The following is a 12,999-nucleotide window of genomic DNA, read 5'->3' as shown; positions in this document are numbered from 1 at the left end:
AGCTGGTAGATGGCAGAGCTAATACTGAAAGAAGGGTCACTCTGATTCCAAAGCCCACTACCCTCCACTGCCTCCTACTAAGTACCCACTTCTTAAAACAACTGTCCACTTTCACTCATCATAGAAAAAGGGAAACTGTGCCTGGCCCACAGCCAGACTTACTCCTCCCCTCTCCCAACTAAATGGGAAAAACAGAGGGCTGTCCAAGCACATCCCTGCCCCAAGAACATCAGCACTGCTTCATATCCTTCAAACCTAAGCCGCCATGGGTAAGACGGTACCTTCATCTCCAACCTCCTCACTGCCCACACAGCCCCATCTTTGGCCTCTGACAGCAAGGGCAGGACTATGGGAAAGAGAAGTCTCACCAAGAGATACTGGTCTCCTCATGTCAACAGCAAAAGGAAGGAAGCTCCTTCAGGAGCCCTCCTAAGTTCTGAAGCGAAGACAGTTCCCCTTTGGAAACAGCATGGGGGGCACCTCGGGGCGCCCTGGACCCTCCACTGCTGCCTAGAGTCAGAACACACCTATAGAAGGACAGTAAAACAAAGATTCCAACGACTGATACAGGGTAAGCTTGCAGAGCTGCTCAAAATCTCCATCACAGAGTCCTTGGACCCCAAGGAACTCAGAATTTCTGCTCTGGCTTACTCCCACCTGAACCTTCTAATTAACTGTCAACCACGTGGATTTCTAGAAACCAGAGTTTTGTCCCTGTGGCCTCCTGCCTCCTCCAAAAAATAAAAATAAAAGCCCTTCGTACCATATGGGAATGCTTCTTCCTTATTTAGAAAATGAAGACTGCCCTTTCCAATTATGTACACGTTCACATTTTCATCCCATCAGTACACAAAAACCTACTGACATCCTGACCTTGAGGATACCTGTGCTGAGGAGGTGGGGAAACGGAAAGAGAGCTATTGCTACTATATTACTCTTCCTCAGCAAGTTAAAGTTCATCCAGTCTGCAATCCCAGGAGGTTACCCATTTCCCAACGTAAGCCACCAATGTTTGATTTAGCTTTTGAATCCCAGCGGACTCAGTATCACTATTATACAAGTATAGTTGCTGCTAAGCCCCTACTGGTTACCAAAGGCCTTTGTCTTTCCCATTTGTAAAATGGGACAAAAATCTTCCTCACAGTATTATACAAGATGTCTTAGGTGAAAGCATTTTGTAAAATGATTATTGCTATTAATATGTATGTCCAACCTGCATAGCATACACAGAGGAAACTCAAACCATCCCCAAGGAGTTTGAAATCTATAAGGAGAAAACACTGGAGAACAATTCGAAAAATGCATAATTAACTGTTAAACTGTGTGCTACAAAGAATCCCTGTGGGGAGATAATTATATGGGCAAGGGCAATCAATAAATACTTGTTCAATTAATAGATCAGTTCAAATGCAATGCTTGAAAAATACCCCACCTTGTTGCCTTAATGTCACCCTACTAATATCTTCACTATTCACAGAAAGTTATACCGACACCAAAGGCTCTGAAATCTGTTAATTCTACTGTTGTTCACATATACCACAAGAAAAGCACATCAACATTTGTACAGCGCAGCCCTTCTTTCCAAGATGTGCTTTTTTTGTTTGTTTTTTGGCAGCTGGCCAGTGTGGGGATCTGAACCCATGACCTTGGTTTGTAAGACTGCACTCTAACCAACTGAGCTAACCAGCCAGCCCCAAGCTGTGCTTTTATTTATTTATTTATTTTTTATTTTTTTATTTTTTTTTAAGTTTTCCAGGCTATTTAATCATGTTACTTACAATGAACACATTAATGAGTATACCCCACTGTGGTTACACTTTATTTTGGAATTTTTCTGCATTCAGCTTAAAAGGTGTTTCTTCGCAAGAAACTGAACTTTTCTGTCAAATGCGCTTGATCGAATAGGAGAATTGGGTTCATAAAATGGATTCATTGCAAACTTTATATATAAATCATAGACATCAGTAAAGAAGTTCTTTATTCCATCTTCTTGTCTTATGTCATGAAGCATAATAAACCTCATATGTCCTGCAGTGACAAATGCTGACACAAACCACTCGTTGAACTTGTCCACAGTTTTCAAGTACATGTTGTTTGACAGCCACATGTTCTCATCTACTAGGTCAAGAGCAGCATGAGCTATGAACTGGTTCAGATGACGATGATCGTCTTTGGATTCCGCTTTCCCAGCTGGCAAAAACTCCATTTCAAAAACAGGATTATCATGGTGGCCAACAATTACAAAGTAGAAGCTTCCAGACATCGTCTTCAATATATGGCTCCTGCAGCGACACGCCAACAACAAAAACACCCCATTAACCACCGCGCAGAGGCCCCGCGCTCCGCAGCCGCAGCTGGAACTACCGGCACAATTCTAGCCCCAAGCTGTGCTTTTAAATAAGCATGCACAGACCTTCAAATGAAATGACCCACACAACTATAAAATATAATTCCAGAAGCAATAGAACTGACCTCCCCCCCCCACCCCCGTGCAAAAAACTCAATTCTGGAGAACAAAGAGAAACAAATCATCCTATTTTAACTACTTCCTTGCCTGAAATCCGATTTGCACTGGATGCTAAATATATTTACGTCTCCAAACTGCAGAGGCAAATGTGTAAGTTGGTTTTAGGGCGTGACTGATGCCTCCTGAGGCTTTTAAAAGTACAACAGAATCCTAGAAACTAAGATTTGCACCTGAAAAGTAGCATGGATGACTCTCTGCTCTTCAACCATAATACTTAAGGGGCCCTGTAGTTTGCTTTCCACTGGCCTTGCTAAAATATTTTGGACAATCTCCAATAGCCCCCTCTTTCTTTCACCTCCCACCACCATGGTTCCTGCGCTTTCTTCTTTTCCTGCCACCAGTCTGGGTGAACTTGTTGAATGTTAACATATTTCCCACCTTGTTTATATTTGTTTCACTCAAAACAGGCCTCCCTCTAAATGCATCCATTTTTAGAATTTCATCAGTAACACCACTCTTTCATTCTTTGTCATCAAGGCTCATGGCATAAAAGTCACCTTGCCCCCCAACACTTTTTATTTTAATCCTCTACACCTGGTCAATCACTTATAAATCAACTGATTAATCCAGGAGTGGATACAAAGAAGTGGATGAGACAGTCACTGACCGCAGGGAACTTCCAATGTCAGCCTGGAACCTAGGCCTACACAGATGGTTACCCACCAAGGTAAAATATATGGGGACCTAGGTTTATTGGGAGCCTAGGTCCTTCAGTGCCCCCAGCAGGTTATAAAGCCACAGATATAGCAGAAAAAGAGATCTCACAAATCAATATTTCTATCTAAAACTGAGGTTTAGGGGAGATGGGAAAAGAAAAAGAGATTCCCTAAGGAATTCATACCATTGGTCCTGTCTATTCCCTTCTCCCAATTCCTCACCGATGAACCTACACCTGCTTTTCTCTCCATTAAAAAAAAGCGTTTTTAAGGATCCAAAAACATCCTCAGATTATAAACTGGTTAAGTAAAGCCAGAAAACAGAAATTCTCGCAATGGACCAAACTTCTAGACCTAGCTCACTCTGCAGAGACTGGCATTTGCCTTCTCACTAGGGAAGCCAGGGCTCTCCAAGGATACTTTTCAAGTCCTCCTCCCCTCCAAGGTGACTGCTGGCTTGGAGTGCATAAGTCACCAACAAAGCCAGAGCAGTCAAGCTGAAAGTCTACTGTACACAGCAGATTCCTCCAATACTACTCCCAAATTTAAAAACTCACAGGTATTCCTCCAGACTGCTAACTCCATGCAGGCAAGTATTGTGTCCATTTTGTTCTTTGTTCACAACTGTATACCTAGTGCCTAGCACAAGCATTCACTAAATATGTACCAAGCAAATGATGAGACTTACTTCCTTTTGGTTTCTGCAGCAACCATATACATATGTGCCTCCCACCAGAATGATGTCATAGTCCAACCAGATAATCAGTTCACAAATTATCATGACTTGAGGGGGTGTGTAAAGAGAAAAAAAGATGAACCAATAAACTCTTATGAAACCCAGAGCCCGTTTTTCTTGCTAACCTGCTGTGTAACAAGCAAAATCCCCACAGGACTGAAACAAGGAGGTAGATGGCCTGCCCATGGCAGAGTTTCTACCTGGAGGGGGGTGGGAAATCAAGAATGAATAAAGGTGTGTACTAGCCAACATACCATTTGTTAATTCTCTACAAATATCTTGAGCAAGTCAATTGAAACAGCAGCAGCCACTAAACGCAAAACTCTGCTCATTGGCTTTCCAGGATGGGGAAAGCTAACACACATGATGACCTGTTTCCTTCCTGATTAGAGACATACACCTAGAGATGTGCATTCACACTGCATTTGGGTGGATGTCTGATTGATAAAATAAGACTGAGGAAGTCAGAACCATGGCTGTGAAGGGTTTTGGTCTGCTTATAGGGTGGTGCAGGGGTGGAATCAGCTCTCCCATGCAGCATGTTCCAATCTTCAAGCAATCCTACTATATCTAGGATGCTAACAGCACCTGCCACTCTCCTACCTAGGCAAGGGGGAGGCCAAAGGGAAAAATGACAGAAAATACATCCTACTTGCCTCAAGTCAGGAGGCTTTTTTTTTTTTTTTTTTTTTTTTTTTTAATAAAGATGACCAGTAAGGGGATCTTAACCCTTGACTTGGAGTTGTCAGCACCAGGCTCTCTGAAATGCGCTAACCGGCCATCCCTACATAGGGATCCGAACCCGTGGCCTTGGTGTTATCAGCACCGCACTCTCCCGAGTGAGCCACGGGCCGGCCCTCAGGTGGCATTTTTGAATGGCAAAGAAGCACAGCACAGAGACAAAATAGCTCAGCAGGCCCAGCCTAAGCGCAACTGCACCCATTTTAAGAATAGTTCTCCCTCAGAAGAACTGGACTTAAAGACTCATTCCCCTTTGTAATCTCACTATTAGACTCAAAACCACAATCACAGAAGGGACATGAGTTTATTCAGAACAATACGAACCACACCCCCTGCTGGGCTCCCAATCCTCTTTCCTAGGATGGGCCCAGAGGAGGATAAGAAACAAGGAGGTGATCACAATGGGATAGACAAAGCACTAGATTAGGAATCAGGAGCGCTGCCTTCTCCACTGTCCCTTTCACCACTCAGGCAAGTCAGCTCTGAGCATCCATTTCCCATTTTTCTTTTCTATAAAATAAGGAGGTAGAATAAGACGATGCCCACCCTTCCAGCTCTAACATTCAGCCTACAGAGTCTCTTCACATACTTGTACAACAAACCAAGGAGTTTTGGTAGCCTCTAGATACCTACAATCGAAAATTCAAATCTTCGGATAAGAGTCTTATCTCACCTCACTCAGACTTTGGAAACTCCTAGGATTTGGGAACAGAATGTGCATTAACAGGTAGGGCCTCCAAATCCCAAAATTTTGGGTAATGGATTTTGCCAGGGAAGTTATAGCTGCATTCACCACATCTCTCTCTCTCTCTCTCTCTCACACACACACACACACAGTAGGGAACTTCCTGCATTCACCACATCACACACACACACACACACACACACACACACACACACACACACACACACACACACACACACACACACACACACACACACACACACACACACACACACACACACACACACACACTGAACTTCCTGTAAGAACTAATCCTCAGGCTTGGCTCCAGATACAAGACCCCAGAGATAATTCCAAGTTCCCAGTTTTTACCTGTCTTGTTGGACAAAGGGCATGTGCCCTATCCCACGTTTCTCTGGGGTGAAACCATCTTGATCCTCTGATAAAACAATTAGATGGCCTGCACATGCATACCTTCAAGAACTTTTAGTAGGGATCTAGGAGCAGGGAAAGCAAGACCAGCTATTGATCACAAATGCTAGTAGTTCCAATTAGGGCAAGGGCGAAAGGAGACATGCAGTTGCATTATTTTGTTACTATGGCTGGCATTATGTAAAACCACTCAGGGATAAATCCTGTAGAGGAAATGACACTCCCAGCAGCACCATCTGCTCCTTTTTGTGTGTGGCATGATCTGTATTTTTAACCTTGGGTGTAACCAAGGTCCACCTGTAAGAGTCCTGTGAGAGCTGTTGTAAGGAGCATTCTTTTTCAGACCTGCATTTCCACCACACTCAAAGCCCCTCCCCGCTCCTCTCTACCTTGCTGGTTGGCTCTCTATTTAGTAAGCATTCCACTCCCAGCCCAGCAGAAGCCTCCGAGCAGGTGCAGAGACAGTACACTAGCATGGAATTTTTCACAAGGGAAAGAAAAGCTTCTGAGAACTACAAATTACACTTGATAGGAAAGGCTCTGTGGGGTTCATGGTAAAGTTCTCTCTATAAAACACAATGATGTGATTTAGAACTGAAGCTTCACTTTGGAAATCTTCTTTTTTTAAAGCAGCAGTACCTGGACACTGAATTTAGGAACTATTGTGTCTGTCAACTCTCACCAACGTTTAAAAGTTCTGCACCAAACTATTGGAAACATTGCTTCTGTAGAGTTCAAAATTCATAAACCCAGCTTTTTTTTGGTAGCATCTTTTCTTGATTCAGGTCAATATCTTCTACACTGTGGGACCAAGAGATTTTACTGTAACACTGTTCTTCCTCAAACTGTATACCAAATGTCACCCTCAAAGTAGAAATACGATAACAGCTTTTAAAATGTCTCCCTGAGAAATGAAAACATAAAGTATAAGTCCACAAAAATATTTGTCTTAGCAACATTATTCATAATAACCAAAAAATGGAAACAACCCAAATATTCATCAACTTATGGATAAACAAAATGCAGTAGATGGGTACAATGGAATATTATTCAGCAATAAAATGTAATGAAATACTGATACATGCTATAAAATGAATAAACCTCAAAAAATTACACTAGTAAAGAAGCCAGTTACTAAAGACCACATATCATATGACTCAATTTATATGAAATGTCCAAACAGGCAAACCTATAGAAAAAGAAAGTAGATAAGTGGCAGCCTAGGGCTGGGGGACTATAGTGAAAGAGGGAGTTAGGGGCTAATGGGTTTCTTTTTGGAGTGATGAAAATGTTCTAAAATTAGATTATGGTGATGGTTGTACAACTCTGTAAATATACTAAAAAACCACTGAATTGCACATTTTAAATGGGTGAATTTTATGATATGTAAATTATGTCTCTACAAAGCTGATTCTTTTTTTAAAAATGGTAAGACAAAATAAAATGCTACCCCCCCAAATCTTCAGCAAACTTAGAAATAATCTAAATATATAAGGGAAGACTTTTAAATCACAGCTCATCTATTTTACACAACATTATAAAGCCATTAAAACTAATTATAAAGAACCAAGGTCCAGAGTTCAATCCCTATACCAGCCAGCCACCAAAAAGAAAAGATAAAAAAATAGCAATAAAAATTATAAAGGGTATATGTCATCACAGGAAAATGTTTATGGTATAATGCTAAGTGAAAAAAAGAATACAAAACTGTATGTACGGGGATTACCAAAAGAAGCTGGAAAAAACAATACATAAAAAAGGATGTTTGTGTTTGGGTGGTAGAATCACGGTGATTTTTCCCCTCTGTTTTCCAAGCTTTCTGTAATCTTATCCCAGGGTATCTACAATTTAAGAAAAAAGAAAAAAAAGAAATCCCCCTCAGTCTTTCCTCAAATGGTTTGCACAGACTACTACAATTTAAAATGCAGGGGCTGGCCAGCTAGCACAGTCAGTTAGAGCTTGGTGCTGGTAACACCAAGATCAAAGGTTCAGATCCCCATATTGGCCAGCAGCCATAAATAAATAAATAAATACATACATACATACATACATACATACATACATACATACATACATACATACATACATAAAAGCGAAATAAGGAAAACCACCTTGCTCCCTCTCTCTTTCAAGTTATTTTTTCCAAATTTCTACCCATTTAGTTTATTGAGATCAACTGAGAGCAACCCAAAGAAGGAAGAGTTGGATAAACAGACTCCTATCCCATTCCCAGAAGCCAGTTTCATTTTACAGGCTTTGTCAAAAGCCAAAGCCTAGTCTAGCCAAAGAAAATTCCAGCAAGGACAGTCTACATAAGGAGCAATTCCATGCTCTGATTTTAAACTTCTGTGGGTGAACGCAAGTCACTGCTGGTCATAAACTGGATTTGGAAAGATTAGACACTGTCCCTCCTTTAGAAACAATGGTAAGAAAGGGGAGACTGGGTAAGAGTCCCTATTCTTGTCTCTTCTCTGAGGTTTTGTTTCCAATCTCCAACTGCAGGAGAAAAGAATCCTGAATCATTTGATTTTCCACCACAGAAGATCCTCTTCTGAGTAATAAAGAATTGTCACTCACCACCTCTGCCATATGCAAACCCACTAAGAACTTAATACCGTCATCAGGAATCCCAGGCTCACTTCCCCAAAATCAAGCAATGGGGCTCTGCCAAAAACAAACAGAAAAAACCACTTGTGTATGTATGTGGGAGGGGGAGTACATTTAAGGGCACACTACTATCAGGTAATTTTAAGGATCCACTAACACTGGGGACAGTAACAGGGAACTACATCTGTTTCTGCTTGAGAAAAAATGCTTCAGTAATATCCTGTTTCAGGAGTACTGCATGAATTCTTGGCATGTAGCCTTCAGATGTTTCAAGGGTGGCTATTTTCCCTTTTTTTAGATGTAAGAGCCAGGAAGGGAGAGTACATCAAGCAACACCAGAGTCTGTGAAACCCATTTCAGTTCTCCCTGCAGTTGCTGCACTTCCTGCTGTTGCTATACCCAGTACCTTCACAGAGACTCAACTGTCCCCCAGCCCTGACAGTAGCACAGTTGGCCCTTCACGGCTGATGTGACCCAACTCAGCACTACAAGGTCGACCATCAGAGTGGAGACTTCCACACTCAGGTAAGAACCAGGGGTTGAGAGAGCAAATGGAGGAACACTGCTGGTTTTTAGGCCAAAAAACTAAAAGGGAAGAAAAAGGACACCGTCACAGACACAAGAAGGAAGAACACACAGATATCTGAGACTCTGCCGCTAAAATCCAAGCCTTGTAAGAGGTACCCACCTCTTTCCCCAGCACATCTACTTTTTCACATAAAACGTTTTACACAGAGATACTCATGAACTAACAATCATCCCAAGAGAACAGCTGCTGTTCCTTGAATCCCAGCCAGGTTTGGAATGAACAGATCTTGACACTCAACAGCAATCACCCAAGGCTCACCTGATTGCTTCCTGGGTCTCAGATCCACAGCTGTTAAAAGCTTCTAATACCCATTACAAACCCTCCAGCTACAACCCCAAGCTGCATCCTTCAACGCCCAATAACATGGAAATAGCCCTCCCACATTACAGAAAATATTTCTCACTGCTCTCTAATTTCTAAGTTTCCTGCAATGTGGCAACATAACTTAGGAACATTAAATTTTAAAAAACCATTCCACTAAATGAAATTTCACTGTGGTGATATGTACATGACCCCTAGACTGAAGCCATCCAGAAGAGGAACCAGGGTTCTATGCATATCATATATACCTTACCCTTAACCCAAATGTCCCTCCTAATCCTCAACACTCAAATCTGCAACAGAGCAATGTTTGCTTTCAAAGGTCGAAAAGGAAAAAAAAAAAAAAAAACACAGACACAGGGCTCTTTTCTGTATTTCTTCCTTCTCATCTTTCTCCTGCTACTTAGAGGGAATGCCCCCTAAACAAGACTTTCCTAGTGCCCAGGCAGATAGAAGAGGGAAAATGAATTCCACTTGTCAGCTTCAACTAGGAGATCACATATCAGTTCAGGAGCTCAGTAAAATCCCTCATGTATGGCAATCACACAACCAGACCCAGTGGATCTGCTGACATTCAGGCCTGCAAGTGGGCACCACAGCCCTGCCACTGCCTCTCATGAATTGCCCCTTGATAGATGGGGAACTAGAGGGGAAAGACAAGCATATGTGCTCTCTGGCTTGCCCCCTCTGCCAACAAGCAGTTCTGCTATATTTTCTCCAGTTCACTTGTTTTGGTTTCAAAATGAGGAAGATTATATGACTCACTCATTTTTTTTTTTAAAGATACTGTATTTTCCCAAGACCATGGATGATACTAGTAGTAACCAGGTTGTCAGAAGAGCTAAGGATATAGAAAAAGAGTACAAGTAAAGATTTGAAATAAAAGGTAAGTTTTTTTTTATGGTGGGGAGGGGTGAACAAGCATGGAGGGAGTAAACAATGCTTAGTAACAATAAACTTGAAATTAGTTCATACTTTTAAGAAGCCATGTGCATGCACGCATGTCTGTGTGTGTGTAAGTAGAGGGTTGCTGTAGGAATTGCTGCCCTAGCAACAGCAAAGGAGGAAAACCCCTGCCAGGAGAATGCTCCATTACACAAGAGCACCAAGTTCAACCACCACACCAAGGAGATCATCCAGGAAACCAAAGTGCTGTGGTCTCTTCTGCCAGCCTACATCTGGAACACCTCTACCTTTCTTATTCTATCTGCTCAAATTCTGGACTTTGAGAAGGCAGGCCTCAGCAAATAACTCAAACTATGTCATTTGACAGGTTTGCTCTCAGGGTTTAAACACTGAGCACCCAGGAATCTGTTCCCATCTAATTGTAGGTGAGGATTTGTTTCACATGCCATTTCTACTACAGTACTCAAAAAGTCAGTCTGCAGACAGGAAATCCTATGTGTCAGGACTCATACTGATGCCGTCTTCTGTTTAACTCATTGGGCAGAAGTTCCTTAAACAGCAAATATCACTAGTGAAAGCTAACAATATAAGCCAAAATAAACTGACTTAAAGACTGAGCTCCACAAGGGCATGGTTGGGTTCTGCCTTATTCAATAAGGTATGCCCAATACCTAGCACAGTGCCTGGTATACATTCTGTATCACATAAATACTTGTGAGTATTGAATGAAAGAATGAACCCATGAACGTCATGCAAACATACCAGAAGTGTGTACCTTGGAGAAAGCGTTAGGGATGCACATGATCTGAGTAACAGCCTGAAGAAGTAGTGCTTTTGACAGTCCCAATTTTACTAAAAGGTAAACAAACTAGAAACTAGCAGTATAATCTACTAGTTCAGAGTGTGGGCTCCACCGAGAACCTTTGTGACTTGGGCAAGTTATTTAACTTGCCTGGCTTTGGTCTCAACTGGAAAAATGGGGACAATAACAATATCTACTTCAAAAGTCTGTTATTTATTAAATGAGATCAAGAAAGCGAAGCTCTTAGCACAAAGCTTGGTACACAGTAAGTCCTCAAGAACTTTTCCATATTACTGTTGCTTTATTAAATACCTCCTTTACCGAAGTGCAGACATATACCCCCCACCCAACTCGGTGAAAATTTTCATTTCTGCTTGAATATGCATTTAGTTAAAAATGCAAAGCCCAGAAAACTCAGAACTCAGTGCCATGCACATGTCTCTACTAGCCTCCACTAGATGGTGACAACTTGGGTGTAGAATTCCCAGAAAAGAAAAGGTGTGTGCATCATTCTTATATACATTTTTAAGCCAGGAATGAAAACAGCAAGAAATGAATTAACAACTGTAAAGGGTGCAAAGACACACTTCCCACTTCTGCAGATCTAGAAAGGCAGCAAATACCTACAGTTTAATTGAACTGAGTAAATTTATTGCACGTTTGTACAGATCATATACAACCCCAGTTAGCAAGAGCAACAAAGCCCAGCATGCCCGCCTGACACAGAAAGAAAATTCTGTGGGAACAGGAGCATTAGGCCTCTTTGCAGAGACGCGAACTTCCCTCTAACCAGCCAAAGACTTGATTCTGACGCCTCTTCTCTCCTGGGTCCCCACAACCACCTCCCCCTCCTGTAATCTCTTTACAGATAACTTTTTCCACTTAAGCTGCACAGCCACAACCCTGCGGGAGAGTCAGACCCACACTAATATTTAGAGTCTCTAAAAACCAAGCGTAAGAGTCTCTATATGTGTATATGCTTAAAGAAAAAGAAAAAGAAAAAAAAAAACAGGAAGTGGTTTCAGTGAGTTTCAGCCCAGATAAAAAAGTTTTTGAGATTAGAGCCCAGACAAGGCGCGGGGGCTCGAGAAAGCTCCGGTGCTCGCTCACACACACACACACACTCTCAGCCTCCAAGATTTCCTTAGGAAATTCACCTTCGCTAAGCCCACCCTCCCCCGGCGCAAGACCTGCAGCTTTACTCGGCTTGAGGGAAGTAGAAACAATAATAAAGAGGGCCTCTGCCTACCTCCTCTGCACCGGCCCCGCAAAGTGTGCTGGCTCCCCCGGCTCTGCCCCGGCAGCGACGCAGGACGCCGCGTCCCGGAGTGCAGGTCACCAAGCTCCCGGCTGCAAACCAGCCGTCGGGTCCTCCCCCGGCCCAGCCCACCCGCCGCCCCGCAGTCCTGCCTGGCCGGCCACGCCAGCGCAGGGCGGCCAGTTGACAACGGGGAGCAGCCGGCCGGGCCCGGGCTCCGGCCAGCGTCCCCTCTCGGCGGTGAGCGCCCACCCCGCGCCCCTGACAACCAGCCGGGCGCACAAGTGACACAAGGCCGGCCCCGCCGCCCCCGGCCGCGGTGACAACTCACCCGGGCAGCGGCGCGGAGACCTCCAGGAGGGGTGCGCTCGCAGCTTCCGCGCCGCCGGAGTCTATCCGCCGCCCGCGCACGCGCGCCCGCAGCCCTTTAGGGTCCACGAGAGGCCCTGTGTGCCCTTGTCTGGCTCGTGCTGGCCGGCGCTGCGGGAGGAGGAGGCGGACAGGCGGAGGGAGGTGGCGAGGCAGTCGCCGGCTTCAAAGAATGGAACGCGACGGCGGCGGCGGCAGCAGCTCCCGCGTCACTGGCCCAGCTGTACCGCGAGGGAGGGGGAGGCCCCGCGGAGGGAAGGGGGAGGGGAAGGAGCGGGCAGGGGGCGGGGCCAGGCGCGCACGCAACAAGCGCCGGCGTCGCGCCGCCGCGACTGCCGGGCCGAGAGGTCCCGTACGCACGCGCCGCCGG

General features: G+C 44.0%; 2 protein-coding genes across 3 annotated transcripts in view; both read right to left on the bottom strand.

Moving 5' to 3' along the window:
• The window catches only part of SUSD6 (sushi domain containing 6), a 94,636-nt gene extending 81,957 nt beyond the window's left edge, over positions 1 to 12,679 (bottom strand). Inside the window, exon 1 of one of the 2 annotated variants that reach the window (XM_063089025.1) lies at positions 12,592 to 12,679. The gene's annotated coding sequence lies outside the window, so the exon portion shown is untranslated. Of the gene's footprint in view, positions 1 to 12,251; positions 12,295 to 12,591 lie in introns of those variants that run through there. The other variant, XM_063089026.1, reaches the window with a different exon arrangement.
• LOC134372007 (trafficking protein particle complex subunit 2) lies at positions 1,759 to 12,669 on the bottom strand. The gene is made up of 2 exons (XM_063089029.1): positions 12,592 to 12,669; positions 1,759 to 2,282 (listed from the first exon to the last, which is right to left on the bottom strand). Exon 2 carries the CDS (start codon positions 2,261 to 2,263, stop codon positions 1,841 to 1,843), a length of 423 nt encoding a protein of 140 aa, XP_062945099.1. The 5' UTR covers positions 2,264 to 2,282; positions 12,592 to 12,669; the 3' UTR covers positions 1,759 to 1,840.
• Positions 12,680 to 12,999: the final 320 nt, after the last annotated feature.

The sequence above is a fragment of the Cynocephalus volans genome, chromosome 3, assembly GCF_027409185.1.
Source record: "Cynocephalus volans isolate mCynVol1 chromosome 3, mCynVol1.pri, whole genome shotgun sequence".
NCBI classification, from domain to species: Eukaryota; Metazoa; Chordata; class Mammalia; order Dermoptera; family Cynocephalidae; genus Cynocephalus; species Cynocephalus volans.
Note: the sequence above shows the minus strand (reverse complement) of the source record. Positions and strands in the feature narration are given on the sequence as shown.